This window comes from Primulina huaijiensis, chromosome 3 (genome assembly GCF_012295235.1).
Source record: "Primulina huaijiensis isolate GDHJ02 chromosome 3, ASM1229523v2, whole genome shotgun sequence".
In the NCBI taxonomy this organism is placed as follows: domain Eukaryota; kingdom Viridiplantae; phylum Streptophyta; class Magnoliopsida; order Lamiales; family Gesneriaceae; genus Primulina; species Primulina huaijiensis.
In genome coordinates, this window is record NC_133308.1 from 27,634,863 (window position 1) to 27,662,048 (window position 27,186).

Sequence of the window (27,186 nt, forward strand, 5' to 3'; positions counted from 1 at the left end):
ACCCTCTAAAGGCTAAGACACATGTATGGATGTTTCTGCTACTGAATTAGTCTCAAGTTTCGTCGAGTTACAAATTGTAAGGACTTATTCAACTTCCCAGAACAAATCCAGAAGTTTGACTCGGTGTATGTTTTCTCACTGAATTTGTTTTCAAGTCCATACGCTATGACAGAGACAGCCTATGGCATACTCTTCTTGTTCATTTGTTTAAAACAAATGAACTCTATTTCTGTGGTAATTACTAAAAACAAAAATCAAAACATAATTACTTGCTCATTTCCTAAGATAAGTATTTCAAGAACCGTATATAGGATATCCAGATAAACAAAGTTAGGGAAAGCCCCTGATAAATAAAAATTAATCCACAAGGCGAGAAAGAGTACATTGCACATATGAAAGCATGCAAGTATAAAGGGAAACCACTCGATCCACACAATTTTTCACTCATCAAACTCATGCATATGATCTAAGAGGTAGTTTGCAGCCAGCTCCTCGTTCTTGTTGCATGCAAAATATACTTCCAATACCAAAGCTCGTTCGAACCCCATCGCTTCAAGCTGCAAAACAAAACACCAAAGTTGTGTAAATCAGACAATTATGTTGATTTGTTCATGGCATTGATGCATTAAATTTGAAATGAAGGCATTTGAGAATTATATGATTTCAAATTACTGTTTGTTGGAGAGATCATTTCAATCCCTTTAAAATATATATAGAAAATAAATACTTGAACAAAAAATTTCACCATAACACGATGAGTTTTGAGTTGTGAAATTGAAATCCATTTATATCCAATTCATGCATCCAAACCAGTGTCGGGACCTAACGATTAGATCAAATAGAAGGAAGTTTCTCGGTGCTATGTATTGAGGCTCCATAATCACAATATAGAATCAAATGCATACAACTATATTAAAAGTTATAGTTAATGGTAACGAAACAACTCAAATTTTTCGAGCCCTGCGATAATCCAAGCCTCATCATCACCACTATTGTACCACATCATCAGTCACAAAACATTAGCTGTTAATCTCAACACGTAATATATTAATGACATTTGAAGTGTTTCCCCAGCAGTTTTGAGCTAAAAGTTTTTTTTGCCAAGGGATGACAATGGTAGCCAAATGAAGAAACCAATGAATGAGAGTGAGTGCACATGAACCTAAGTAACACCTTCTACATATGTTCGAATAAAATTTGGTTTTAGTAGGAAAAACTTACACGTTCAATTGCTTCACGCTCTTCTGGTGTGACCGTGATCGCCTGTGGCATTGCTTCAGCCATTTGTTCTAATATGTTCCTGGTTGCATCAAAGTTACATCCAAAGCTCAGAAAAGACACATATTTGGGACTAAAACAACTTGATGTTATATCAACCAGAATCAACTAGCGTAAACTACATCAGAATTTCTCACCCCTCGCCCTCAACAGGTTCATTTATCAAGCGTAGAAAATCAGCCTGATGCTCTTGGATCATTCGAACTAATTGTGGATTTTGTTTCCCTAGTTCCTGAAGCATGGGCTGGTGGAAGTACGTAAAAGATGCATTTACAAGGTAAAGTTAGCACTAATATATTAACATCCATAAATTAAAAAAATTAATTAAGCATGCAACATAAGTACCTGCAAGATTTGCGGATTGGCTTGCACCAGGGCTCGCAGTGATTGAAACTAAAAATAAGAACAAGAAAATCAAAACACATAATTTGTGACGGTAACCCAAATTGTAGAAAACCGTGTTTGGTACCTGTGGACTGTTGCGAAGGAAATCTAGGGCACCGGCACTTGCATTTGAGCCCACATTAGGGAGGCCCTGGCTCCATAAAGATACAAACAATTATTCTTATTTGTGTTTTCTTCTTTAAATTTATTCAATAAATACAATCCTTTTAGGTCAAATGATATCTCAAAGATTGGGAAAAAATCCTACCTGTGGAAAAAGATTCAATGGATTAGCATTGGGTCCAGTAGAAGGTACTACTGCTGGCTGTGTAGCCTGGATTAGAGGATTCACCGGCTGCCCACCAGCAGGTGTTTGCGCCGCAGGAGCAACTTCTGCTTGCTCTGGAATTCCCTGAGATTAAACTTCCACTCAAGGTTATATAGTGACAGTTATTCAAGGTGGAAGAGAAGAAAAATAAAAAGCAATCCACAAAATATCAAAACCATGCTGTTGAATCTCAGTCACATTCTGTAGTTCTCTATATAATAGGGGTAAAATTGAAATAGAATGGTGTGAACTAACAGAATAAAGGTATTCAACTGCTCTCTCCGGATTATTAAATGCAGCACGCAGTGCACGAATAACTGTATCCCGATCCCAACATCCACCACCCATATCAAGGATCTGTTGAACAGCACCCTCCAAGTTACTTCCAGCGACAAGATTCGAAGCCGCTTGACCATACACATCTGTCACTGAGCTGTTGAATAAAAACACATTATTCTGTATAAAAGTCCATAGTAAAATGCAACGATTTCACAACTAATAAACAGAAAAGGTTTACTCACGAATCAGGAGTAGGGGCGGGAGCAGGCGCAAGAGCAGGGGCGGGAGCGGGAGCAGGGGCGGGAGCGGGAACGGATTGAGGAGCTGACTGTGGACTGCAAATGCAAGAAATTCTTGATAAGGACATAAAGTGAAATTTAAAAAATTGTTAACGTTAGCTGAAAACTAGACCAATATGAACTCACGGTGCATTAGTTGATACAGGTACTGGACCTGCAGTTACAGGCTGTGTTGGAGGAGGGGTATTACTTGCAGGTTGGGTCTATAGGGAGACAAAGAAACCATCAAAACATATCAAACTATAAGATACTTAAGAACTTTAAATCCTCATCAGGAATTGAAGTCTAAATTTAGAGTAGACAAGTCCAGACAGATGCCACCACTCAAACTTTGCAAGGACAAATGCAAACAAATTTCTGCTTGGGTCTTAATCATTTTAATGAGATGTTTGAACAAGTCATTTACTTAATTGTATCCAACCATTGGTTTTAATTTTTAAATCATACCATCATCCCCAGGGAAAAAAGGTAAAAAGAAAATAAATCAGCCTCCTCAAGACACATCACCTTGAATGTGTAACTCACAATTACAACTAAAAATATCAATTGTTCATGAGACAACTTCAATATGAAAATGCATTTAACACTAACCTAGCCAGAAACTGTGGAAAATACATTTAGATGAACTTACTGTACTCGCTGGAGTAGCAGATGCAGTTGCAGCTCCACTTGATGATGCCTTGCTCTACAAAATTTCAGAGCACATATATATAGTCAGCCATAAATTTAAATTTTTTGGAATTAATGTGCATTTGTCTTTCTGGGTTTGTAAGTAAGCCTGAGTGGAGATAAACATAAAGAATCAGGCCAGACTCAGTCAAAACACCAGTTTACTACCTAAATACCTAATGTAACATCCACCGTTCTCCCTTTACATGTGTTACATGTTAGGTTAACATTTTGTATCTTGTTTACCAAAGAGTTCATAAAACAAATCTCCATTCACTTGAAATCCTGGGGCATTTTATTATCTAACCGTCAACCATTATTTTTAAAAAATGACCTTCTGCAATGTATTTTAAATATACTTGGGAGGTTATTTTTTTGAAAAAATGGTTGATCAAGTCCATTTTCACAAATATCCCTGAAATCCCAGAGTAATGGGGCAGGAGAAGCTACAGAACTCTCCAAATGACAAGACAATCAATTTACCTTGGTCAACATAATCACCACAAAACTTTTTTCCGCAACTTTGTTATCCTCCAGTGTTGTATTATCTTTAAGAACCTTCCCTTGATGAATCAGCATCTGCTGAGTAGCTGGGTATACATCCGAACCCTGAACCGTTTCAATAATTTTCTTCACATCGACCACCTAAAAAGAATGATGTATAGTAAGAGAATAGAACCAACGATAAATTACAAAAAATAACCAAGACAAATGCATATGCAAGTTCACACTTAAATTCAAATCTTATCCATGACATCGGGGAAAGCTATAATATAATGCAAAGATATCTAAAAATCTTATAATATAATTTACCCCAAGGACTACAGTAAATGATCCAATGAAAAGGTTATCTAAAACAGTTTTCTTCTATTTTCTATCTCTAATCTTTCACTTGACTAAAATTACATTCTTGCCCTTACTCCATCCTTCTTATACAGGACAATATTATGCTTACATTGGTTGAAGGCTAAACCGCAGTGCCTCTAAACCACCACAAAGAGCAACCAACGCTACTCAAATTGCCATCAGTTCTTCCAAAACCAAAAATATGAAGATTTTGAAGAGATTTGAACAACAATATATTAAACATAATGGCATTGGAGATAAAATAATCCCATAGCGAGACAAATATCATGTACCGGTAGCAGTAGATAACTCTACCACATGAGCCCATGAGACGTGTATCAGCCATCATCTTAAGCAATACATATATTCACGACAAAAAAGTCAAAACTTTAAAATAAAAAGCAAGAATTATGGCCCACAAGCAAATCACTGGGTAAAAAGAAGCTCACCTCGATGGAGAAAAACAAAATCAACTCCGATTCCAATTATAATTAGGAATAATTACCACGTCAAAGAATAAAAAAAGCCATTTCAGGGCCCTAATTACCCTCCAATCACAAAATACAATTGGAAGCAAATCGAGCCACTAAAGACACCAACGAAGATACCCGTCAATATCAAAGAAATATTAATTCAAATTCCTGTTATAATTGGGAATAAACGCCACGTCAAGGGTATAGATATATCAATTCAGAACCCTAATCACTCTCCAATCAACGACTACTGTGAAAATCAAATCCATGACATCCAGTTATACTAACATATGAAGCAATTCGAGTAGGTCAAAGCAAGAGAAGGGGGCAGAGAATTGATCCCGTACTGTGTCATCGGGTTTCACTTCGATCTCGAAGTGTGTACCCTTCAGAGTCTTCACGCAAATCTTCATCTTCCTACTTTCGACTTCTGAACGATACTCCCAAGAGCCGCCTCCGATCTCCGCCGCCGCCGGAAAGCACGTGTGTAACACCGTGAGCAAAAAGATAAAAATCTCAACTCTCGAAGGCACAAGCCAGACAATACTATTGACGGAAGCGCAACGGTCACGGTATATATACAAGAGGGAGATAATAATTTGGTAACATAGGGGTCACTGAAAGGTTTCTTAAACCCAATTAAATAACGACGCGTGTTAATGAGCTGGATCGCTGCCTGCTCGCATGTCGCAAGTGATTTTGGCGTGTTAAAATCAAAATACTGTATATATTAATGTTATAATTTTGTTCTCTAACTTCTCAATCTCTAGTAAAGAGGGTTTGCATTTGTAGACTAAATTAATTAGATGACGGACATAATTTCTTTGGTGTTCAATCAATTAACCATTGACTTTGAGTATATTTTAAAAATTATTTTTTAGCGACTCTGTATCCACATTAAGCGAACTCTGGTATTCCGGTAGGGTGTTCTACCTGAAAAATCGATATTCGTACTTAGACTTGCTCGATATAACCCTCTAGAGTTCAAGGTGGATTTAATTTCCTGAAATTTATTCTTGATCGGCTTTATCCTGAAATCCGGGTTCTTCGTTTGATCTCTAAATACATACTCATTTCTCCAATGCCAAATCCACCATACCGCTACTGCAAACAAGATATTCCAATCTGTAGTGCATATTTTTATGCAACTTTTGTGTGACATTTCTACTGAACCACTCATTATTTGCATGTCATCAAGAACATTCATTGTAGGCAGTAGACCTCCCCAAACCTCCTTAGCATTTTCACATTTGCGAAATATATGGTCTGCATCTTCCATGGAGTTTTGACTAAGAGCACAATTACCATCCATGGTGAGCCCCCTTTTGACCCTTTCCGAATTGCTCAAGATTTTGTTGTGACTGAGTAGCCATAGAAAGGCTCTGATTCGATTGCGCACTCTCAGTCTCCAGATTTCTATCCAATAATTATCGCATATCTTCTCATCTATTCTTGTTATCAGATCAATGCGGTTTTGACTGAGAAACACCCATTGCTATTGAGGCCCCAACGGATGTTATCCTCGGTATCTTCCTCCTCACTCGAGATATGGGCAGCATGCCATTCAAAGCTTCCCAATTCCATCCTTCTCCTCTATTCCAGTATTCATGAACTTTGTCTCTCTGATGGGTTAATGCACTTCTGCACCATGCTAATCAGCGGTTCTTTCGTGATCCATTTATCCAGCCAGAATAATGTTGATCTCCCATTTCTGACAATATCCATTTTGTTGGTCCCACGTGCGGAATTTGAGATAATAAAACTCGAAAATAAAGAATGAACTGGACACCGAGATTTACGTGGAAAACCCCTAAAAAATTATTAGGGTAAAAACCACGGGCAAGATGAAAAGAATTTCCACTATAATATTTTGTGGTGTACAACTCACTCACTGTGTTTCCAAAGAGATCACACACTCTCTTAATACAGGAGAACAAAACACCTCACAAATATTATAGAACTAAGCACTCAAATGCTTATAAGATGAGAGAAAACTCGAAGAAGGGATAATTTCAGAATGAAGGGGGGAGCTCTATTTATAGAGCCCCTTGACCGTGTGAAAACGCGTATAAAAACGCGTTTTCTCTTCTGAAATACTAGTCAATTCTGCCAACCGTTCCGTCTTCAAATTTTGCAGCCAGCCCATTTATTGATTCTTTGACTTTTCTACCGATATTTCTCCCACTTGGAGATTTGATTGAGAATCAAACACATCTCCACACATCTTTTCAATCTTGCCATTACATGCTGCTTACGTTTCCGCTAGGCCACTTGAGGATCTACACCACTCAAACTTATCAGTGTTCACTGGCTTGGTCAGAAAATCAGCTATGTTATCTTTTGTATGGATCTTCTGCATATCCACGCTTCCTTCTTCTACTACTTCCCGCACAAAGTGAAATTGTACTCCAATGTGTTTCGTCCTGGAATGAAAGGCTGGATTCCTTGCGATGTGCAAGGCACTCTGACTGTCACAAAACAAATGAACATTCTCTTGTTTGTGCCCAATCTCCTCCAATAACCTTTTAATCCATATTGCCTCCTTGCAACCTTGAGTAGCTGCCATGTATTCTGCCTCTGTTGTAGATAGCGCTACAACTGTCTGCAGTTTTGAAACCCAGCTTACTGCTCCTCCTACAAGTGTAAACACATAACCAGTAGTAGATTTCCTCTTATCAGGATCACCTGCATAATCTGAATCGACATAGCCCCTGAGTGTAAAATCCGATCCTCCATAACATAATGCAGCATTCGAGGTACCCTTAATGTATCTAAGGATCCTCTTAACAGTGCTCCAATGCTCTCTTCCAGGATTCGCCATATACCGACTAACTGCTCCCACTGCTTGAGCAATGTCCGGTCTTGTACAGATCATGGCGAACATCAAACTTCCCACTGCTGATGCATATGGTACTCGAGACATCTCCATCCTCTCTGCTTCACTGCTAGGACACATCTCGGAGGATAACTTGAAGTTAACAGGAAGAGGGGTCGAAATTGGCTTACTATCTTGCATGTTGAAGCGTTGCAAGACTTTCTTCAAATAATTTTTCTGGGAAAGCCAAATCTTTCTGTTACTTCTGTCTCGGTGAACTTGCATCCCTAGAATCTTGTTTGCTGGTCCCAAGTCCTTCATATCAAATTCCCTTGCCAACTATGCCTTCAATCCTTGGACATGATCTTTGTTGGGGCCTGCTACCAACATGTCGTCCACATACAACAGCAAAATGATATAATCATCACCAGACCTTTTGAAATACGTACAAGGGTCTGCACTCAGTCTGTTGTATCCGAGGCTCATGATATAGGAATCAAATCTCTTGTACCAACATCTCGGCGCCTGTTTGAGACCGTACAGAGATTTGTTCAACCTGCAAACCAAGTTCTCTTTGCCTTTTTCCGCAAAACCTTCTGGTTGGAGCATATAGATTTCTTCTTCAAGATCTCCATGAAGAAACGCCGTTTTCACATCTAGCTGTTCTAGATGTAGGTCAAACACCGCACACAATGCCAGCACCACTCTGACTGTTGTAAGCCGAACCACAGGAGAAAATATCTCATTGAAGTCAATGCCTTCTTTCTGAGCATACCCTTTTACCACCAATCTAGCACGATACCGCTCCACTTGGTTATTGCCATCACGCTTGATCTTATAGACCCATCTGTTTCCAATGGCTTTCCTTCCTCGTGGTAGTGTAACAAGATCCCAAGTTTTATTTCTGTCTAATGCCTCCAACTCTTCTTGCATTGCTATCATCCACAAAGATACATCCGAGCTTTGAGTAGCCTCGTGGAAACTCGATGGCTCACCATCCTCTGATAATAGACAATATGCAATATTGCTTTCAGTGACATAATCTGAAAGCCAACCTGGTGGTCTTCTGTCTCGAGTTGACTGCCTCACATTGGAAACTTCAGACTCAACATGTTCTTGTTCTTCGTGCTCTGGTACTGCTTCACAAGAAACTTGACCTTCGTCTGTCTTATTTTCCACCTGAAAAATAGTAGTTTCTGAATTCGGTGTGCCTTTGTCTCCCTTTACTTTATCTTCCTCGAAGATAACATCCCTGCTGATGACAAGCTTGTGAACAGTAGGATCCCACAAGCGAAACCCCTTTACTCCATCAGCATATCCTAAGAAGATACATTTTCTGGATTTTGAATCCAACTTCGATCTTTCTTGCTCATTGTACAGAACGTACACAGGACTTCCAAATGTATGCAAATGAGAATAATCTGTCGGCTTCCCGGTCCACATCTCCATCGGAGTCTTCAGATCAATCGCCACTGAAGGAGAACGATTGATAATATAACAAGCGGTTTTGACTGCTTCTGCCCAAAATGACTTTTCTAGACCTGCAGTCCTCAACATAGCTCTTGTTCTGTCCAACAAGGTTCTGTTCATCCGCTCCGCCACTCCATTCTGTTGAGGTGTGTAAGCCGTCGTAAACTGTCTTTTGATGCCCTCATGTTGACAATATGCATCAAATTCGTCACTGGTATATTCTCCTCCATTGTCAGTCCTCAGACACTTGATTTTCTTTTCTGAATCAAGTTCAACCCGCGCTTTGAAATCTTTGAAGATCTGGAAAACATCTGATTTCTTCTTGATTGGATACACCCAACATCTCCTAGAGAAATCATCAATGAACGAGACAAAGTATCTCGCTCCTCCTAGGGATACAACCGGTGCTTGCCAAACATCCGAATGAATCAGCTCCAATATGCTTTTGCTCCTGGCAGTAGAAGTGCCAAACTTTAATCTGTGTTGTTTACTGGTAACACAATGCTCACAAAAGGGTAGTGACACTTTTGTAAGTCCCGGCAGCAGCTTCCGTTCTGAGAGAATTTTCAACCCCCGTTCTGACATATGCCCGAGCTTTCTATGCCATAACACTGTTAATTCTTCTCCTGAACCATTTGATGCAACAGCTAGTTCTGCCTCTTTGTGTGTTTCTCCCAAAAGTACATACAGATTTGCAGCAACCTTTTCCGCCTTCATAACCACAAGCGCGCCTTTCACAATTTTCATGATCCCATTCTCGATACGAGTTTTGCACCCGATGTCATCCAATTGCCCCAAGGACAAAAGATTCTTCGTCAGTCCTTTCACATGTCGTACCTCCTGTATGGTGCGAATGGTGCCATCAAACATTTTAATTTTGATAGTACCGACCCCAGCGATTTCCAAGGCATGATCATTTCCCATGAATACAGATCCTCCTGAGACTGGTTCATAATGATCAAACCATTCTCTCCGAGACGTCATGTGCCACGTCGCTCCTGAATCCATAATCCATGTGTCACAAAATTTGTGCCTGCCTTCTGCAACAGTTGCTGCTTCGCTGAATAATATTTCACCACTGCCTGAAGTACTGGCCACATTTCCTTGAGAACTTTTTTCAATACTCGTACACTCTTTCTTGAAGTGCCCTTTACCGCCACATTTAAAGCAGTAAATATTTTTCTTCTTACTTCTCGACTTTGATCTACCTCGTCTTTGGCTCCCACTGGAGTCACGGTCCATAAATCTTCCTCTTATCATCGGTAAAGCCTCTGCCTGCTTCGATGTTACCAACCTATCTTCCTTATTCTTGCGCCGGCTTTCTTCTCCGAGAACCGCAGTTAAGACATCATCGAATCTTAGAAAGCCCATAAGAATATTGTTGGTTATGTTGATGATAAGTTGATCATATGAATCTGGTAGACTTTGAAGTAGAAGCTCCGCACGTTCATTTTCCCCTATTTTATGCCCCATGGAAGTGAGTTGGGCAAATAGAGTATTCAGTGTGTTGATATGGTCGGTCATCGATGAAGATTCCGCCATCCGAAGAGTATAAAGTCTTCTCTTTAGGAAAATCATATTGTGTAGGGACTTGACCTCGTACATCTTTGTCAGAGTATCCCAGATAACTTTGGCTGTTTTTATCTCAGAGATACTTGACAGTACTTCGTCTGCTATAGCCAAGTGCAGATTGGCAACAGCATTATCATTCATCTCATTCCACTTTCCATCATCCGTAATCTCCACCGGTCTATCTCCAATAGCCGCCAAGCAATTCTCCTTTCTTAAAACTGCTTGTATCTTTATTTTCCACAGCATAAAATTGCTTCCGTTGAACTTTGCTATCTCGTACCTTCCCGCCATTATGTCTACAAAAATTTTAGTAGACTGGACAAAATAATCCCGCCTTAAATAAAAAATCTCAAAAAAATCTTTTCTGATGTGGAAGATCAGTCTAGGCTGCAACCACAGAACATACTCAGAATTTTAAGAAATTTTAAACCAAGGCTCTGATACCACTTGTTGGTCCCACGTGCGGAATTTGAGATAATAAAACTCGAAAATAAAGAATAAACTGGACACCGAGATTTACGTGAAAAACCCCTAAAAAATTATTAGGGTAAAAACCACGGGCAAGATGAAAAGAATTTCCACTATAATATTTTGTGGTGTACAACTCACTCACTGTGTTTCCAAAGAGATCACACACTCTCTTAATACAGGAGAACAAAACACCTCACAAATATTATATAACTAAGCACTCAAATGCTTATAAGATGAGAGAAAACTCGAAGAAGGGATAATTTCAGAATGAAGGGGGAGCTCTATTTATAGAGCCCCTTGACCGTGTGAAAACGCGTATAAAAACGCGTTTTCTCTTCTGAAATATTAGTCAATTCTGCCAACCGTTCCGTCTTCAAATTTTGCAGCCAGCCCATTTATTGATTCTTTGACTTTTCTACCGACACATTTTACCCTCTTCCATGAAGTTTTTAGTTTCGGAGATGCCTTGCCACACATTCGACGCACCACTTTTGGCTAGGATTCCATGGTCCTCTCGCATGTACTTGCCTTTAATTACCCGTGCCCATAGGAAGTTTGTTTCCTTAGCTAGTCTCCAACCAAGCTTAGTCATGAAGGCTAAGTTCACGGGGTGTAGTCTTTTAATACCCAGTCCTCCTCTTTGCTTCGGTTATACCCAGGGACCGAGCCACCCCAAAGGCTGGGGTGGGCTCCAGCCCAGGCTTGATTTTTGGGCTTATTTAAAAATAAGGATTTTGTTTTTTTTTTTTTTTTTAATTTTAGCTCATTTTAGTCCACATTTTAGCTCACAAATTTAAAAAAATAAAATAACATTGAGTATATCACAAATTTTAGCCCACGTTTTAGCTCAAATTTTAGTCCACAAATTTTTAGTCCAGGATGGAAACTTTTTCTGGCTACATCCCTGGTTATACCACTACTTCCCAACTAACTAAATGACATTTTCTTTCTCCTGTACTGCTTCCCCATAAGAATCTTCTGGTCAGCTTTTCGATTTCAGTACAAATACCCATATGTAGAAGGGTTGTTTGCATAGAGTATAGTTGAATCACATTGAGCTCGAATTGTGCTAATACCTGGCGCCCTGCTAGTCTCAAGTATTTAGTCTTCCATCCCTCGAGTCATGACTTAACCATATCCAACATCTGTTTATAGAGGTCTCGTGTAACCCGTCCATGAATAGATGGAACCCCCAGATATCTCCCAAGGTCTGTTGTCAGAGGGATATCTTCTATAGAGGACAGGCTTTGTGCCATACTGTCTGCGACATTCCTTGACACAAACAAGTGGGACTTGTGCAAATTAACTATTTGGCCAGAATCTGAACAGAATTTAACCAGACATCCAGAATGGTCTGAATCTGATCTTTGGAAACTTTCGCAAAAAGAAACATATCATCCGCAAAGAATTATTGTGATATCAAAGGACCATTTTCTTGATAGCCTGACTGCCTTCCACCATCATAACTGCTTTACAGATCAGATGACTCGGTCTTTCAATACAGAAGACAAAGATGTAAGGGGAAATAGAGTCCCTTTGTCGAATTCCTCGTTCTGGAATGTCACCTGACTCGAAGAATTTAATGGCAAACTCGCAAACTGATATATTTTGATAAAAGAAAGCGTGCATACCATCCGGAAACATATCAAAAAGCGCTTGTTTTATTTCCTCATGCAAGAAGGGGGGCGTGTAAAGTCTGCAGCTTTGAGTCCGATTGTCTGGGGAAAAGACCTCTAGTTATTAAAGAGTGTGTTAAATAAGAAAGTATATTTTCATATTCTTTAATTTATACTTACATATTTTTCAATCTAAATTAATTGTAATTAAAATATTTAACAAGTATATATTAGAAAAAATAGATTAAAATGATAAATGATGTATTATTATATATGATTTCAAAAAAAAAATCATTAATATTTCGAAACCAATATTCCAAATTCTTTTGGAACTCTTCAGTAAAAATAGCTAAAATCTGAATAAATATATTAATATACTTAATTTAAACACAAGACATTATTTATTTAATTATAACTTTAATATAATTGAAATTTAAATGATTTATAAATTTAAATTTAATTAATTTTTTTAAAAAAATTATAAAAAGTAATTTTTCGAAATATTCTTATCAATATAACTAATTTAGAAGAATAAAAATATTTAAATTATTTTAGAGTAAGCTTGCTAGCTTTTTTTGCTTGGATTTTTATGAAAAACAATCACGTGCAATACACGTGATGCGTGAACTAGTTATTATTGTTATTTTTTGCATAAAATATTTTTTTAGTGTTGATTAAATTTTATTGAAACAATCGTGAGATTATATTAAGTTATTGAGTAGGTATATTGTGAGACGGTCTCACGAATTTTTATCTGTGGAACGGGTCAACCCTACCGATATTCACAATAAAAAATAATACTCATAGTATAGAAAGTAATATTTTTTTATGGATGACCCAAATAAGCGATCCGTCTCACAAAATACGACCCGTGAGACTGTCTCACACAAGTTTTTGTCTAAGTTATTTGGAGATTGTTTATTTACGTAACATAATTTTTTAGATAATAAATTATTAGTATTTTGTAATAATTTTTTTTTGTATAAGTAATCAGTAATAATAAATGTATAAATATGTGTGCTTAGATATGATTGAAATAATAAATTGAGATATTTTGTATTCTATTTTTTCCAACATTAAATATTACATAAAATTTAGTAATACATAAAATACTTCATCATTTTATAGATTTTCATAATACGAAATTTTAATTTATAGTTTTTAATATATTAAAATTAAATTAAAAAATTTGGTTTGATATTTTTGTAATTTAAAAAAATATTTAGTAATTTTTGGACTTTTAGCTCAAACTCTGCACCCAATCGCAGCCGTCCAACATCTAGGGCTTTCTAGGTACATGCTAAATTAACCACCAACAACAGCCGTGCGTAAATTTTCAGCGCCGAATCTAGGGTTTCTCTTGTCTGGGCCTCCAATCCTCTCCTTTCGCTTTGCCAAGGTATGCTTCCTCAGTGAAACTGATATTCATTTCACCAGTTCCCTCCCATATCTGTGGAAATCAATGTTAAACTGATTGTGTGTCAAGTTCTGAAAATAGGTACCTTTTTTTTCGTTCTTTTTTGTTTAGAAATGGCTGAGTATTCATTTGTTATTAATCTGTTTGTTGTGGAACGTGCTTTTATTTGTACATCTTGCCATCTTGTGCGTTCATGTTTTGCATTGGTTATGTTGTTGATTTCGAGCTATGGCAAATGGTTGGCATTGTTGGTTTTTAGAATCTTCGTGATGATTTTTTTTTTTTTTTTGTGTGTGAAGGTCGAAGGAACCGTTTTTATCAAATTGTATTGGTGACTGGATTAGCATATATGCAGAATTTTTTCTTTTGACTGCTCTGAGACTTGTCGCTCGAACCATTTTTTTTTTTAAATGTACTAAAAAGTTTCTGAATTGCATGAATGTATCTACCTTAACTAAAGAAAAACTTAACATTCTTGGGGAGTCGTCCAATTTTTGTTCTAGAAATTCAGAAATAATTGGGGAGTCTCAGCATTTTTCCTTACACAAATAAAACGAGTTTTATAGCATTCTTGTTTTTCCCTTAAGCAATCTATTTTTCATGATTTTTATTTATTTGATCCCGTGTGCCCTGAGGTCAGAAGTTCCTCCTTTAAGGCATAAAACTAACTTTTGATTTACATGTCTTTATTAGCATAAAGGTTCTTTCAAGATGTTCACTGCCGCGCAAAAGATTCACAAGGACAAAAATGCTGACCCCACTGAATTTGAGGAGAATGTTACCCAGGTCCCTACTCTTGCTTTCTCTTTTTTCCTTATTGAAGACGCGCTTCATCATGATGTGCATTTTGTTGACTTGTTTACAGGCTCTTTTTGATTTGGAAAACACAAACCAAGAGATTAAGAGTGACTTGAAAGACCTTTACATAAACTCTGCCTCGTAAGTTCTACTTGGCTGTGTGTTTTTTGCATAGCTTTGCACTACTCCTGAGCGTTGGCCCTTCTCCTTTTGTGAAATATGCTATAATCCCATTCGTTAACGTTTTACAGGCAGATTGATGTTTCTGGAGGCAAGAAGGCGGTAGTTATTCATGTTCCTTTTAGATTGAGGAAAGCTTTCCGCAAGATTCAACCCAGACTAGTTAGAGAACTTGAGAAGAAATTTAGCGGAAAGGTAAGATTGATATAAATAACTGTTTGCTCCATAATCCAACATAAGTTTATTCATTAGTTCAATGAGTTTATTTTGTTCAGAAAAAATACTGCAGAAATTTTGTTATGCTGGGAGATTCAAATTATAAATATATCATTTTTCTGATTCTCTTGGTTTTAAATGATATTGTAGTTTCTAATTGTCAAAGTATAAATAATATATTACTTGTCTTGCCAATTTTTTAGCTTTAAATAATATTGAAGTTTTTAATTATCTTAACCACATAAACTATTTCTGATTGAAACAATGGATTATTTATTTGACAATGTTTGCATTCAGCCACTTAATTAGTCTCGCTTTCTCAGGAAGTTGTCCTTATTACTACGAGGAGGATTTTGCGACCTCCTAAGAAGGGTTCTGCTGTTCAAAGGCCTCGTACCCGCACTCTTACTAGTGTGCATGAAGCCATTCTCGAGGACATAGTTTATCCTGCTGAGATTGTGGGGAAGCGCACGAGATACAGGCTTGATGGTTCTAAGATAATGAAGGTGATTTATTTTCATTTCTTCTTCTGTTTTTCAATTTTTCGCTGGCATTCCGATTGACGATGTTTTTATCTTTCTGCTAACTACAGGTCTTCTTGGATCCTAAAGCCAAGAATGATACCGAGACTAAGCTAGAGACTTTTGCTGGAGTCTACAGGAAGCTCTCAGGGAAAGACGTTGTCTTTGAGTTTCCAATAACAGAGGCTTGAAAACATGCTGTTTTTATATTTTTGCTTACCCTGTCATTTTTGCAGAACCGAGTTGAGAACTACTTTTCAATCAGTTACAAAAGGTTCTTTGGAAATTCAATTGGTTGTTGCGTTGTAGCTGTTATGGTAATTTTCCCAGTCTATTTAATCAGATAATTTCAGTGCCATCTTGGTGATGTATAAAGCTACTATATTTTGGTTCGCTGGTTGATTACGAGTGGATTGCAAATGTCAACTTAAACGTCGGCATGTTTCTAGAGTAGTATCATCGCCGTTATCCATCGCTAGGGAAAATGATCGAAATAGCAGAGCCAAATGTTACTCTTGGGCTGTTTTTTTTGTTGGTAAGTAGATATTTCTAATCTGGCCTCTTTTATCAAAATTCTTAAACCATGTCCTCCAACTTGGGATTGAACTAGGTTTGATTTCAATAATATCCGAGCTCGGGCTTTTTTATGATCGGTTAAGATCGAGTTTTCTTGCTTCTTTTTTATGAGCATGATTTTTCATTTTTAGTCAATCGAATCAATTCTACATAAAAATTTGTTCTCTGTTTTTACTATAATTATAATTATATCAAGTTAATCAATATATTAAAAAACGCACACTAGTATTAAAAATTTAAAAATAATGTATAAATCTTAGAGTTTTTTTTTATCATATGAGGTAATTATTAAAGAATATTTCGGTTACTTCAGAGCTTATTCATTTAAAAATTTATATAAACGAAATTTAAATTTAAAAGTTTTTTTTTTTTGGAAAAAATAAAATTTAACATCTGAAAAGCTCATACATAATCACATTTTTCTTGTGTTCGATGTTGTTGACCTTGGATTGATATATTTTTTCACGCTTTTGTCTGAATCGAAGTTTTTTTCTCTACATTTCACGTTTTATGGCGCTTAATCCGTGCTTCATTCATTGTATTTTCAGAACATTGCTTGTAAGACTGACACTTATCCTCTCTATTCGGCATTCGTATTCAAAAAATAAAATAAAAAAGATAGAACATTTAATTTGATGTAGAAATAGAGGGTGGGTGAGTTATTTTATTTGTAAGTGGGAATTGATAAATTACTACCTGTGACAAATTTTCCTATGAAAACAATAAATTGTGACGGCGCGAAGATTTGATGCTGGTTAAAACAATATTCCACCAAACGATGGATGAAGCTCTAATCTGGCCTAAGGCCATCAAGCAGTCTGTAGTAATTAAATGTCAATCAATTTAACCTTATATATATAACTTTATATCGTCTCAAAACATGATTCAATTTTAGTCCGATAATATATGAAATCTAATCTGATTCTGTCATGCTATAATTGAGTTCAGCGAGACGGATATGAACAATTTTGAAAGATCTGCCTGAACTCGACTTGACTCGTTTGGATAAGTAGCTTAAACAACGTCAAATAACATTTTCAGACGTGATCTTAGCCGTCTTGTGAACTGCATGAAACCAAGTTGTAGGAAACTAAACCTTACAAAGTCGATCATACTTATTTAGAAGAGTTCACAATAAAATGTGGTATATGGCAGAACACCAGGGCTCTCATCCATACGTAGTTAATACATTTCTGAATATATATATATAGCCGTGTACAACTATGCCGAGTATACTAATATTAGATACCTAAAATGAAGGGAAAAGAAGAAAAAAAACTCCCTACTTTGAAGCAGCAAACTCCGATGGCTCGAAAAACTGGCTGTTTATTCCTGCACGATACAGATTCATACCTGATGTAGAGGCAGCAGTGATCTCTGTGTTCGCGGGTACAAACAACACATCACCTTCAGTAATGCACTCTTCAGATGATGCCGTGCACAATGTTCCAACACCAGCCATCACCACACAAATTGATACGCCAGGAACTGCAGAGAAAACTGTCGATGTTTCTTTTGGGAGAATGCACTGATCCACCTCGAATTCATCAAATGGTGGAATGTATTTCCTTGTAAAAGAATTTGAAACAATCCCAGATAGGATTGTTGGAAAACCCTTCAAGAAAAGCAGGGTTACTTGAATTTGTATGAGCTATGTATACCACATAAATTTCCTTGGTACAAGTATTACAAGATAAATCAGGAACAACAAAAAGAGTTGATTGTCATTCAACAGTAATAGCATATTTACCGGTTTGTATGTGAGCATAGAACAGAGAGTTTGGACATCCCGGTGCTTTGGAGTAAGACCAGCACGTACAACATTATCAGATGTCGCCATGCACTCAACACATTCACCATATATGTAGGCATGAGGCTCATTTGCCCCCAGGTATAGGGCTTCACCTGGATTAAGTTTCACATAATTTAACAAGAAGGCTGCTATGACACCAATATCTCCTGGATATTGCTTCTCAAGCTTTAAAACCAACTGCTCCTTGTCTGTCAGCTCTGCCACCTATAAGAAATGCTGGTGAAAGCAATTTCTATGACAAAAACTATTGTAAAATGATGTGAATATGTAATTTCTAGGCAAAATTGTGACTTTGTTATCACATTGCATGTTTCTCCAGATAACTAAATTTCCCAGAAACCGGAATCTGTGGAGAGATTCAAGAAATATTTCCAAATCATTCAAAGAATTCTTTAAAAAGATTCAAAGCAAGGTATTAGCTACAGGCTGGTTTCACAATTAAGGATGGATAACAGAATAAACAGATTAACTGAAGTGGACTCAATATTGAAATGACCATTCATAATTACAAACAAAAGTATTGTAAAAAAGAACATAAAATTGAGTCAGAAACATAGAAAATGTGATTTTATAATACCTCTTGCTTTCTGCTAAGTCGACTTATCAACTTGGAGATAACATCAGATATTGTTGCCTTGTTAGCCTTCATTAGCTCGGTAAATAAGGTTTGCAAGGCCCCTTTCGATTTCTTCTCATCATCTTGTTTACTAACATGTAACACTTGATCTACACATGCACTGCCAACCACCTCAACAATCTCAGGGACGTTGTGAAGGACATGCTTAAGTTCCTAAGCACAGGACCAAATCACCCATATAAAAAATAGAATCCTTCAAATATGATAGTATGTGCGAACCTATGCTCGAACATTTAGTAGATGAATCATCTCAACTAAAAAGTAAATTGTCTGAAATGTCCTAAAAAATTCAATAACTTCAATACCAACATGAAGACGATCATCCTTAACTATATAATTCAAAACAAATATCCACGAAATCTAAAGCTAAAATGGCAGGATAAAATACATCCACAGTTTTTATCTATACCAATCAACCATGTGGAGGTTATCAATCATCAAACTACTCAGATCAATTACAGAGTACCTGCACACTATTCGGACACATTTTCGAAACATTACTTACGGGTTTTCAGTTCCTCAAGAAAAAATCAAGAAATCTGAGTTAACCATACAGCCACCCAAGAACTAACAAGTTGAGAACATTACACTACCTCAATCCCAACAAACCCACACAAAGCCTCGAACTGAGTAACCGCCAAAGCCATCTCAGGCTTGTGATTATCATCTTTGTACACGCCTGGCTGTTGCTTATGCAGGATTGCAGCCAAATCCTTGTCCGGATGAGCCTGTATGGACAGTGCTTTCGCTACAGAAAGTACCTAAAAACATGGACAACTCCTTCAAAACATCCCTTAATTTAGCAAACACAAGCGAGAATCTTTGATTTCTCATCGTGTATATCGACGTAAAATTCTATTTAATTTCAAAATCATCACAAGTTGATGCGCACTAGTCGGTTGACGATTTCCCTCCAAAAACAGGAACTTCATGCCCCTCAATTTACTAAAACCTCTGGCCAATCGTTTAAAACGGATACATAGAAATCAGAAACTTCAACTGAATTTCGATAGGTACACAGAGCAGTGAATTTCAAACATCAAGTTATCAGAATAAAAGTTAGAAAATTCAGCAATTACCTTGAAGAGAAAAGGGAGATTCGGACCCCATTTTCTCAACACTCCATCTCCAAGCACAGCAGGGTTCCGCTCAATCCACTCCTTCAAACTCATCAAGTCATCGGAACAACCGTACCCCACCGGCACGATGACGTAAGAAGGGCCGGAGTCGTGGCTCCCCATCCAGAACTCAGCATAGGGATCATCATCCCGGATCACTTCCCCGCTATTCTTCGCGTGCAACCACGCTACACTGGATTCTATCCCAACTTTTCCCCAATCGTAGTTCTTCACACAGCACTTAAGCCTAACGATCCCTGGGTTCTCAGCCCTCATCGAAATGAAAGGTAAGCAGAGTTTTACTCACAGAAAAGAAACGGGAATCTGGGGAAATGGCAAGGGAGGAAGGCGATAGTGTCCATTTGGTGAAAAAGGAGTCTGGTTTTTGAAGAAATAAATGATCGAGAGGGAATATTAAAGAGAGACAGTTGACGGCTGGAGAATTTCGTTAACGTTAAACTCAAGAAACTTAAAACAGGACGAAAATCAAATTATTTTATTTGATACTTTTCATGAAAGGATTACATATTTGAAATAATGGAAAAATAAAAATATATATATAATTAAAATCAAAGAGAGTAATTTTTTGTTCTTACATCTCAAAGATGTATATATTTGATGTTATAAATTTATAATTTTGAAATAAATTACTATATGAAGACACGAGCAAATAAAATAATTTTCATGTGGTAATCACAATATTTTTTTTAAGCCGTCAGCACAAGGTATTTGAATATTTTCATTGTTAATTTGAAAAAAGTGCACAATTCTATATAAAATCAGTCATTTAAACTTTATTTTTTAAAAAAATCAAGCACACTTACCTCATTTATTAGAGATTTTATGCTCGATTTATAATAATATTTGATTTTATACAAAACTATCTACGGTTTTTGGCTCCATCTTTTCTGGTGCCAAGGACAAGGACAAGAACAAGAAGAAGTATTAACTAATTTTACATCTACTTGCTGCATAATTTTTTCTATGTTCCTTTTCTTTCAAAGGATACAATTAATGGAAGTTTGAAGAAAGTGTCTAGTTAATGAGCACACACATTATAAAAATTAAATTACTTTAAAAGACAATATCAGAAATAGTTACGCATTTCATCTACATAATAATAAGATCGAAAGATTTAAAACAAATGGTATTTTAGGGAAATCAAATCAATAAAATGATATTATGATAAATTTAGTTTAGTGTCACAAAAGCTCACCGAATAAAGTCTCTGGATTAATATAATAGTAAATATATATAACGACTAAAATATAGGGAAATTTGTTGTAAAAAATGTTAGCATTATAATATTTATAGTTGAGGTAAAGAATTCAGGCCAAATGAGCTTAAGAAAATATGATTTTCCTCAACTTTTACCAAATACAATTTTATACAGGAATTTACATATGAAGGAAGAACTAAATTTTTTTCCCTACTTAACTTCCACCAAAAACAACAACAGACAGGAGTTTCATTTGAAAAGTTCGACAAAAAGGAAGTCGGGAAATTTGACAAAAGACAACCAAAAGCTCTGCATCAGATTCAGTTCGACAGCAAAATCCCAAATTTACAAATGAAATCAATTTAAATTTGTAGCCAAACACTGTATGAAAAATTCAAAGAATCACCAAAATGACAAAGGAAAAATCATTTAATAAAAAAAATTTATTAAAAGAATATATCTGATAGACCATTTCTTCCCAATCTCAGAACTTTTACCCCAAGAAACTCTTTCCAATTCCTCTGGCACTAGTCCTCCCTCTGGTTTCCCTATCAATTGCTTTTCCTGTCACACCAGCCAGCCCCTTCAATTCATCAATGCTCGCATAGCTCTTCCTCGCCATCAATCCCCCGTTCCTCTTCTCGGCAGAACCCATCGATTTGCTCCCTCCTCCCACGTTACTGTACACCCTTCTGCTCTTCAACAAACCCACCGGTGGCGTGACGGACCGCTCATTGATCGGCGGAAGTGGTGAGGCGGGCTTACGGTTCTCCTTCCTCAGCACCGATGAGAAATCCGGCACGGACTGGGTCAAGATGGATGATCCCTTCGGCCTCTTCGGTGGAGTTTTGAAATCCGAATTCCCCTGAAACTTCACCTGCTTCCTCGGAGGTGTCAAAACCGATCGATTCTGCAGTACTTTTTCCGGGGTCTGCTGTTCTGTCATGTTCTTCATTCTTTTCCTTTTTTCTCTGAGATCGGAGTATTCTTTGTATCTGGGACCTCTCTCGAGGATGAAACTATCATTTGTGAGTTGCAGGAACTGGGGTTTGCCGGAGTCGGAGTACTGTGAGAGGATTAGGGATTTGGGGTCGAGGGTCTGGTTCTGTAGAACCAGAAAGCCATCGCTCTCCGCCATGATGGAAGAAAATTTGTTGATGATTTTGGTTGGATTTGTTTCCCGAGTTGGAAGATATTGGTTTCGTTTTTTAAAAGTTGCGACTCTCCAACGGTCTACTGAAGAAGAAAACACGAGTGGGAATAGAATTTAATCCCAACGTTCATATCAAAGTGGAGACCTACTTCAATAATTACATATGAATTAATGAAATATATCTACAGTTAGATTTTCTTTTGATGGGGCACTAATAGGAAAAGAAAGCTTCGATTTTCCACTTATTTTTCTTTGTTATCATGAATTAATACTCAAGTCCAAGCCTTTATAAAAAATAATTAGAAACGACAAACTTCCTGAAAGAGAATACTAATGCAATAACTTTAGCATTTAACAGTAATCACAATTAAAAATTTTATAAAAAATTATTGTTTACTTTTTTTTTTTTCACACCGAATCTCAAAATTTCCAATTTCAAGTATTTTTCTACAAAAATACTTGATAATTTGAATTGTATATATTTTGTTACGAACTATCTTGAGGTAATACCTCAAATATAGGATCGAACTAACGTCATACAAAGTGTGCTTTTTTGGATAGTTGTGTCCCTTTTTCAAATTTCATTGAAAAATGACACTTTTTTTGGAATCATTGTCTTCTTGTAGGAGCAGTGAAAGTGCCTTTTAATAATGTTCTAAGCCAATTAACTAAATTGCTTTGAAGTTTAACGTTTGACGCTTGTTTTGTTACGTTCTAATTTCTTATTTATTGGTCGAGGGTGATTAGTAGGCTTTACTATACCTGGCTAAGGATCTTGAATTTAAGAAAATCCCCCAATGTAGGAGTTACACAGCATCTGTAGATAGTAATTTAACCTTCTTGCTAATGCTCAAGAATTAATATTGGGTTTCTTGCTTCTAGCTAATTTTGTTCAGAGAATGAATAAAACCCTTTTCAACTTTGAAAGCCATTATGATTCAGTTGTGAACTTACTGTTTTTTATAATTAGGTGAACTGTAAGTGTAAACCTCTTAACTAAATTTATTACCATATCAAGTCCTGGGTGTTTGTGGTTCTCGAAGGCAGTTTCTATGCTGCTTTCCCTGACCTTCACTTGGATGACCCCGGCAAATTAATCGGACGTACTTGCTGCCATCGACACTGTTCTGTGAGTTGTTATGTGTCCATGCAGCTCATGTTCATCTTCCACTTCCACAGTGGTTTCCTTTACTTTCAGTGCATCATGTTCAATATAATGTGAATCATGTTTTTTACACAGATACGTACTCCCGTTTTATATTTGCGTTGGTCCAGTGCCTGCTCTGCTACTTCCAGAGATTTTTCCGACCAGAATCCACGCAAAACCCGTTGAGCTGTCTATGGCCATTTATTGGGTGAGAGAAACTTATATAAGCAATATGGTTTATTGGATCCATACATCATATTGAAGCAGCAAGTTGCTTTTGAAGGAGGGTTTAAAAGATTTAGTCACGCTTGTTTGCCAAAGTTCAATAACATCTACATGCCAATTTTTTTCACTATTAGTACCACAGAGCACAAATACAATGAAACTTTCAGATTTGCATGGTAATTCAAGTTCAGATGTTATGTGCTTCCTTGGCAAATATTTCCAACTTTAACAGATATCCAACTTCATAATTGGCCCATACTTCTTGAGTATTGTCAATAAGTTTGGGATCAGTGGTGTAACTGGGATTTGCATCTTTCTGTCTTCTGGCGGTCATGTATGTATCTGGTTATGTCGGGAAGCAGAGGTCCAATCTTTGGAGAAAATTGAGCATGCTCTGATTCCAGCAACTTGAACTGATTTCAAATATTGGGGATTCATATCAAAGACCACAATTTAGAGGCGTTGGGGAACTTGCTCTTGCCACCATTTAGGAACTATGGCTGGAGAATATATAATAGACATATCATACAGTTTCCAGCTACTGGAGTTCTAATAACATTTCTATCTTTTGTCTTGTACAATATTTCTCACAAATCTTCTAAATCAAAACCATACAAAACGAAACATAAGACGTGCCTTGGACAACCAATTGCAGTTGGCTGCATAATTTCACCCACAAGTATTTTTCAGTTGTCAATTGCTCCCGCATATTAGCTGAAAACAGGACAATGTATCTGGTTTTCAACAATGCACGTTCTTGTCTCAAAAGCCCCACAGGACTCACGCATTTGGTTCGGGTCACTTTTCACATATTAGACTTCTGTTCCCATCTTTCCTTTGTGTCAAGCCTGAAAAACATTGAAAGGGAGTTGAGTCAAAAATAGAAATCAGGATCGAAGTACACAAAATTGAAATTGACGAAATACCTGCCTATCTACTCATGCTAGTTTATCACTTATTTCAATTGCCTGTTTTTAATAATATTTTAGCTGTGATTTTGTGAGACTAGTAGTTGCCAATAACATCATTATGATATAACAAAAAATACATACTTTCCTCATGTTTCTCATTTATAACACCTCAAAAATTCCAAATAAATTAAGATAAGATTGTGCTAAAACCTGGAAAGAAAATGAAGAATAATCATGTTTTCATTACATGTATGATAATACTTCTGACATACAGATCATAATTATGAGATAATTTCATATTTATGGGCATAAAAAGCAAACATAGCACAAATTTTTTTATCTAAATTAGATTTGAACCGTAAATTTAGAAAACGCAAATGTTTTAGTTTATTAATATTCCCAAACGAGTTTTAACCCTTTTCAAGGACGGTCCTGCAGTTTGCCCAAGAAGTGACAGTGAGAAGATTTGGGAATGACAAATTTGGATAAATTCCTGGCTTAGTTAGAGATCATGATGGACTTCATAGATCTTGTATTAGAAAATTTGACGTATCTGAAAAACCGAATTTTGGTTTATTAGCTAGTCAAGAGACGAGCTGGCAACAAGGTAAACTGAAGTTCTGATTTACCCCCAATGCAGCTTTCGCCGCTTATTTGCCACCAAGTTTCCTGCTACGTTATCTTCTTCAACGGATGGAGTATCTCTCAAGATTGGAGCGGTGGAGGATTCTCCAACAGCGTTACTCGGTTCTTCTTCACCGCTGCATTCTTTAGCTTCACTTCTCTTCCTATGAGATTTGCCTAACCACCAATATTTGCAACAGTTATTGATTAATTTCAATCACAAAGAGACAAAATACCAGCTGCAGACTTTTTCCTCACCTTTTCCCCTTTTATTTTCTTTAAATTTCGCTTTGATTCGTAATCGCCTATTGTGCAATTCCTAGCGAGGGTTGAAAAACAGAAAATTATGCTCCAGAATCAAGAATTCCAGTGACACCAATTCAGCACACCATATTCTAGGGTTTCAAAACCACATTTGTACAGAAAACAGAATCGAGAAAAGAAATCGAAGAGAACTTGTATAATTTTGGGGAATACCCGGAATTTGGAGACCTGTGTCGCCGTTATCCCACTTTTGGACTTGAAATTGGGCCGTAAAGATTTCGCCGCCGCCATGGCCAGTTCTCTTCTTTCGTCTGCGTTTTCCTCTGTTTCTCGTTCGATAGCCATATTTGGAGCATACCGTGAAGCGGCTACTGGAGTTAAAGAAACTACTCTCTATACTAAATTTTTTCCTACTAACTACTAAGAGCACCCACATTGACGTGGGTGCATGAATTATTAATCTTGTCTGTCATCTCAGCCAAGAAATTTATCAGAATGAACGACATTATTTCGCAAATAGCGACGGTTTTTCGTAAACAGTCGTAAATTGAAAAACGTCGCTACTTGCGACGGTGTCTCAAAACCCGTCGTTACTTGCGACGGTTTTTCACAAACCGTCGCTGTGTGCGACGCTTTCTCACAATACTATTTATTTTTAAATAATATTTGTTGTAAAAATTTAACAAAATTAGAAAGATATTGAATTAATTAAAATTAAAAAAAATGAGTATGTGGACAGTGAGACCCATAAATAATTAAAGTTGATATTAAATGAATGTGAGTGTGTGTTAATAATGGGAAAGTGTTAATGTAATGAATATGTGGCTCGTGGACCACATAATTTTTGAGGAGATGGAAAGTTAATAACATAGATTAATGTGAACGGATGCGGATGCCCTAATAGAAAATTGAGATTTCATGTACTTGGCATATATACGACATAACACTTAATTAAGTATAAAAACAAAAATTATACATAAACAATACATCCTAAATATTTGATACATGACACTTATTGCATAGACTATTCTGGAACCAGTTTAAATAGTCACGGATTGAATTGGAGTTCGACAATAATGAAACTGGATTGGGTTACTCTTCTCATCCAACAACCATGGATTGTAGGCTAACTCAATATGAATCAGCTTCAACTTTTACCCATTCATCACTACTGATTATCAGCCGTATCAAAATAAACCACTTTCCAGAAATGAGATATTCTATATGTGATACTGCATGGATAGAGTTCTGTCTCATGTTGAACTAACCTATAGTTCATGACCAGAAGTGATATATGATTATGGGTTGAGACTCATGTTGGGTCAGCTAAAGACCATGGTCGTTACATGTTTCCATCAGGATTTGTTTGGTTCCACTATCCAACGATCCAAAACCAGTTTAATATGATTTGTTTGGTTCCATTATCTTACTATTCAGAATTAGTTTAATTTGATCCGATAACATCCCTACTAAAATTAATAACATTAAAAAAATCTAGGGAACATAGTCCATATTAACAGGCTCACAATAGGCTAAGCTTGTCAGACAAAATTTGTCCAGTATGATTTATTTGACTAACGTGGTTTGCAGTAGTGCGCACCTAATAGTGACGGTTGTGGGTTCTTACATCATTTAAAAATTAAGTGGTGCTGACATTAGAAATTTTGAGCTGGCATTGGGGTTTTTTTTTCATGGACTCCAAATTGTACAAATGATATGAATTTTTTATCTACTTAAAAAAAAAAAAGAGAGAAAAGGAACTAAATTCAGTAGGTGTCTTTAGTATGTTTTGGCAATACTGATATTTGAAAGGATATGGACTTGTAATTACAAATATATAATAGCATAGGATAATGACTTGGTTACA

General features: G+C 36.7%; 5 protein-coding genes across 7 annotated transcripts; 1 reads left to right on the top strand and 4 right to left on the bottom strand.

Moving 5' to 3' along the window:
* Window positions 1-250: 250 nt before the first annotated feature.
* LOC140974300 (ubiquitin receptor RAD23d-like) lies at window positions 251-5,140 on the bottom strand. The gene is made up of 12 exons (XM_073437675.1): window positions 4,904-5,140; window positions 3,721-3,882; window positions 3,200-3,253; window positions 2,695-2,771; window positions 2,512-2,604; window positions 2,246-2,423; window positions 1,931-2,074; window positions 1,748-1,813; window positions 1,624-1,671; window positions 1,416-1,522; window positions 1,222-1,300; window positions 251-557 (listed from the first exon to the last, which is right to left on the bottom strand). The coding sequence occupies exons 1-12, from the start codon at window positions 4,967-4,969 to the stop codon at window positions 441-443; spliced, it is 1,191 nt and encodes a 396-aa protein (XP_073293776.1). The 5' UTR covers window positions 4,970-5,140; the 3' UTR covers window positions 251-440.
* Window positions 5,141-13,742: 8,602 nt separating this feature from the next.
* Window positions 13,743-16,025, top strand: LOC140974304 (small ribosomal subunit protein eS7-like). 3 transcript variants are annotated; one of them, XM_073437680.1, is made up of 6 exons: window positions 13,743-13,899; window positions 14,611-14,703; window positions 14,783-14,856; window positions 14,967-15,090; window positions 15,435-15,617; window positions 15,704-16,025. In XM_073437680.1, exons 2-6 carry the CDS (start codon window positions 14,629-14,631, stop codon window positions 15,821-15,823), a joined length of 576 nt encoding a protein of 191 aa, XP_073293781.1. In that variant the 5' UTR covers window positions 13,743-13,899; window positions 14,611-14,628; the 3' UTR covers window positions 15,824-16,025. The 3 variants fall into 3 exon arrangements, with proteins under 3 accessions (XP_073293781.1, XP_073293783.1, XP_073293782.1); XM_073437682.1 differs by having other exon boundaries at window positions 13,833-13,899; window positions 14,618-14,703; XM_073437681.1 differs by having other exon boundaries at window positions 13,846-13,998.
* Window positions 16,026-17,467: 1,442 nt separating this feature from the next.
* LOC140974303 (mannose-6-phosphate isomerase 2-like) lies at window positions 17,468-20,205 on the bottom strand. Its single transcript, XM_073437679.1, has 5 exons — window positions 19,738-20,205; window positions 19,252-19,419; window positions 18,599-18,811; window positions 17,959-18,225; window positions 17,468-17,823 (listed from the first exon to the last, which is right to left on the bottom strand). Exons 1-5 carry the CDS (start codon window positions 20,050-20,052, stop codon window positions 17,491-17,493), a joined length of 1,296 nt encoding a protein of 431 aa, XP_073293780.1. The 5' UTR covers window positions 20,053-20,205; the 3' UTR covers window positions 17,468-17,490.
* Window positions 20,206-21,280: 1,075 nt separating this feature from the next.
* Window positions 21,281-22,409, bottom strand: LOC140974307 (uncharacterized). The gene has a single exon (XM_073437684.1). It carries the CDS (start codon window positions 22,131-22,133, stop codon window positions 21,489-21,491), a length of 645 nt encoding a protein of 214 aa, XP_073293785.1. The 5' UTR covers window positions 22,134-22,409; the 3' UTR covers window positions 21,281-21,488.
* A 1,632-nt stretch (window positions 22,410-24,041) lies between these two features.
* On the bottom strand, window positions 24,042-25,759 carry LOC140974308 (uncharacterized). The gene is made up of 4 exons (XM_073437685.1): window positions 25,533-25,759; window positions 25,314-25,374; window positions 25,061-25,232; window positions 24,042-24,368 (listed from the first exon to the last, which is right to left on the bottom strand). Exons 1-4 carry the CDS (start codon window positions 25,662-25,664, stop codon window positions 24,326-24,328), a joined length of 408 nt encoding a protein of 135 aa, XP_073293786.1. The 5' UTR covers window positions 25,665-25,759; the 3' UTR covers window positions 24,042-24,325.
* Window positions 25,760-27,186: the final 1,427 nt, after the last annotated feature.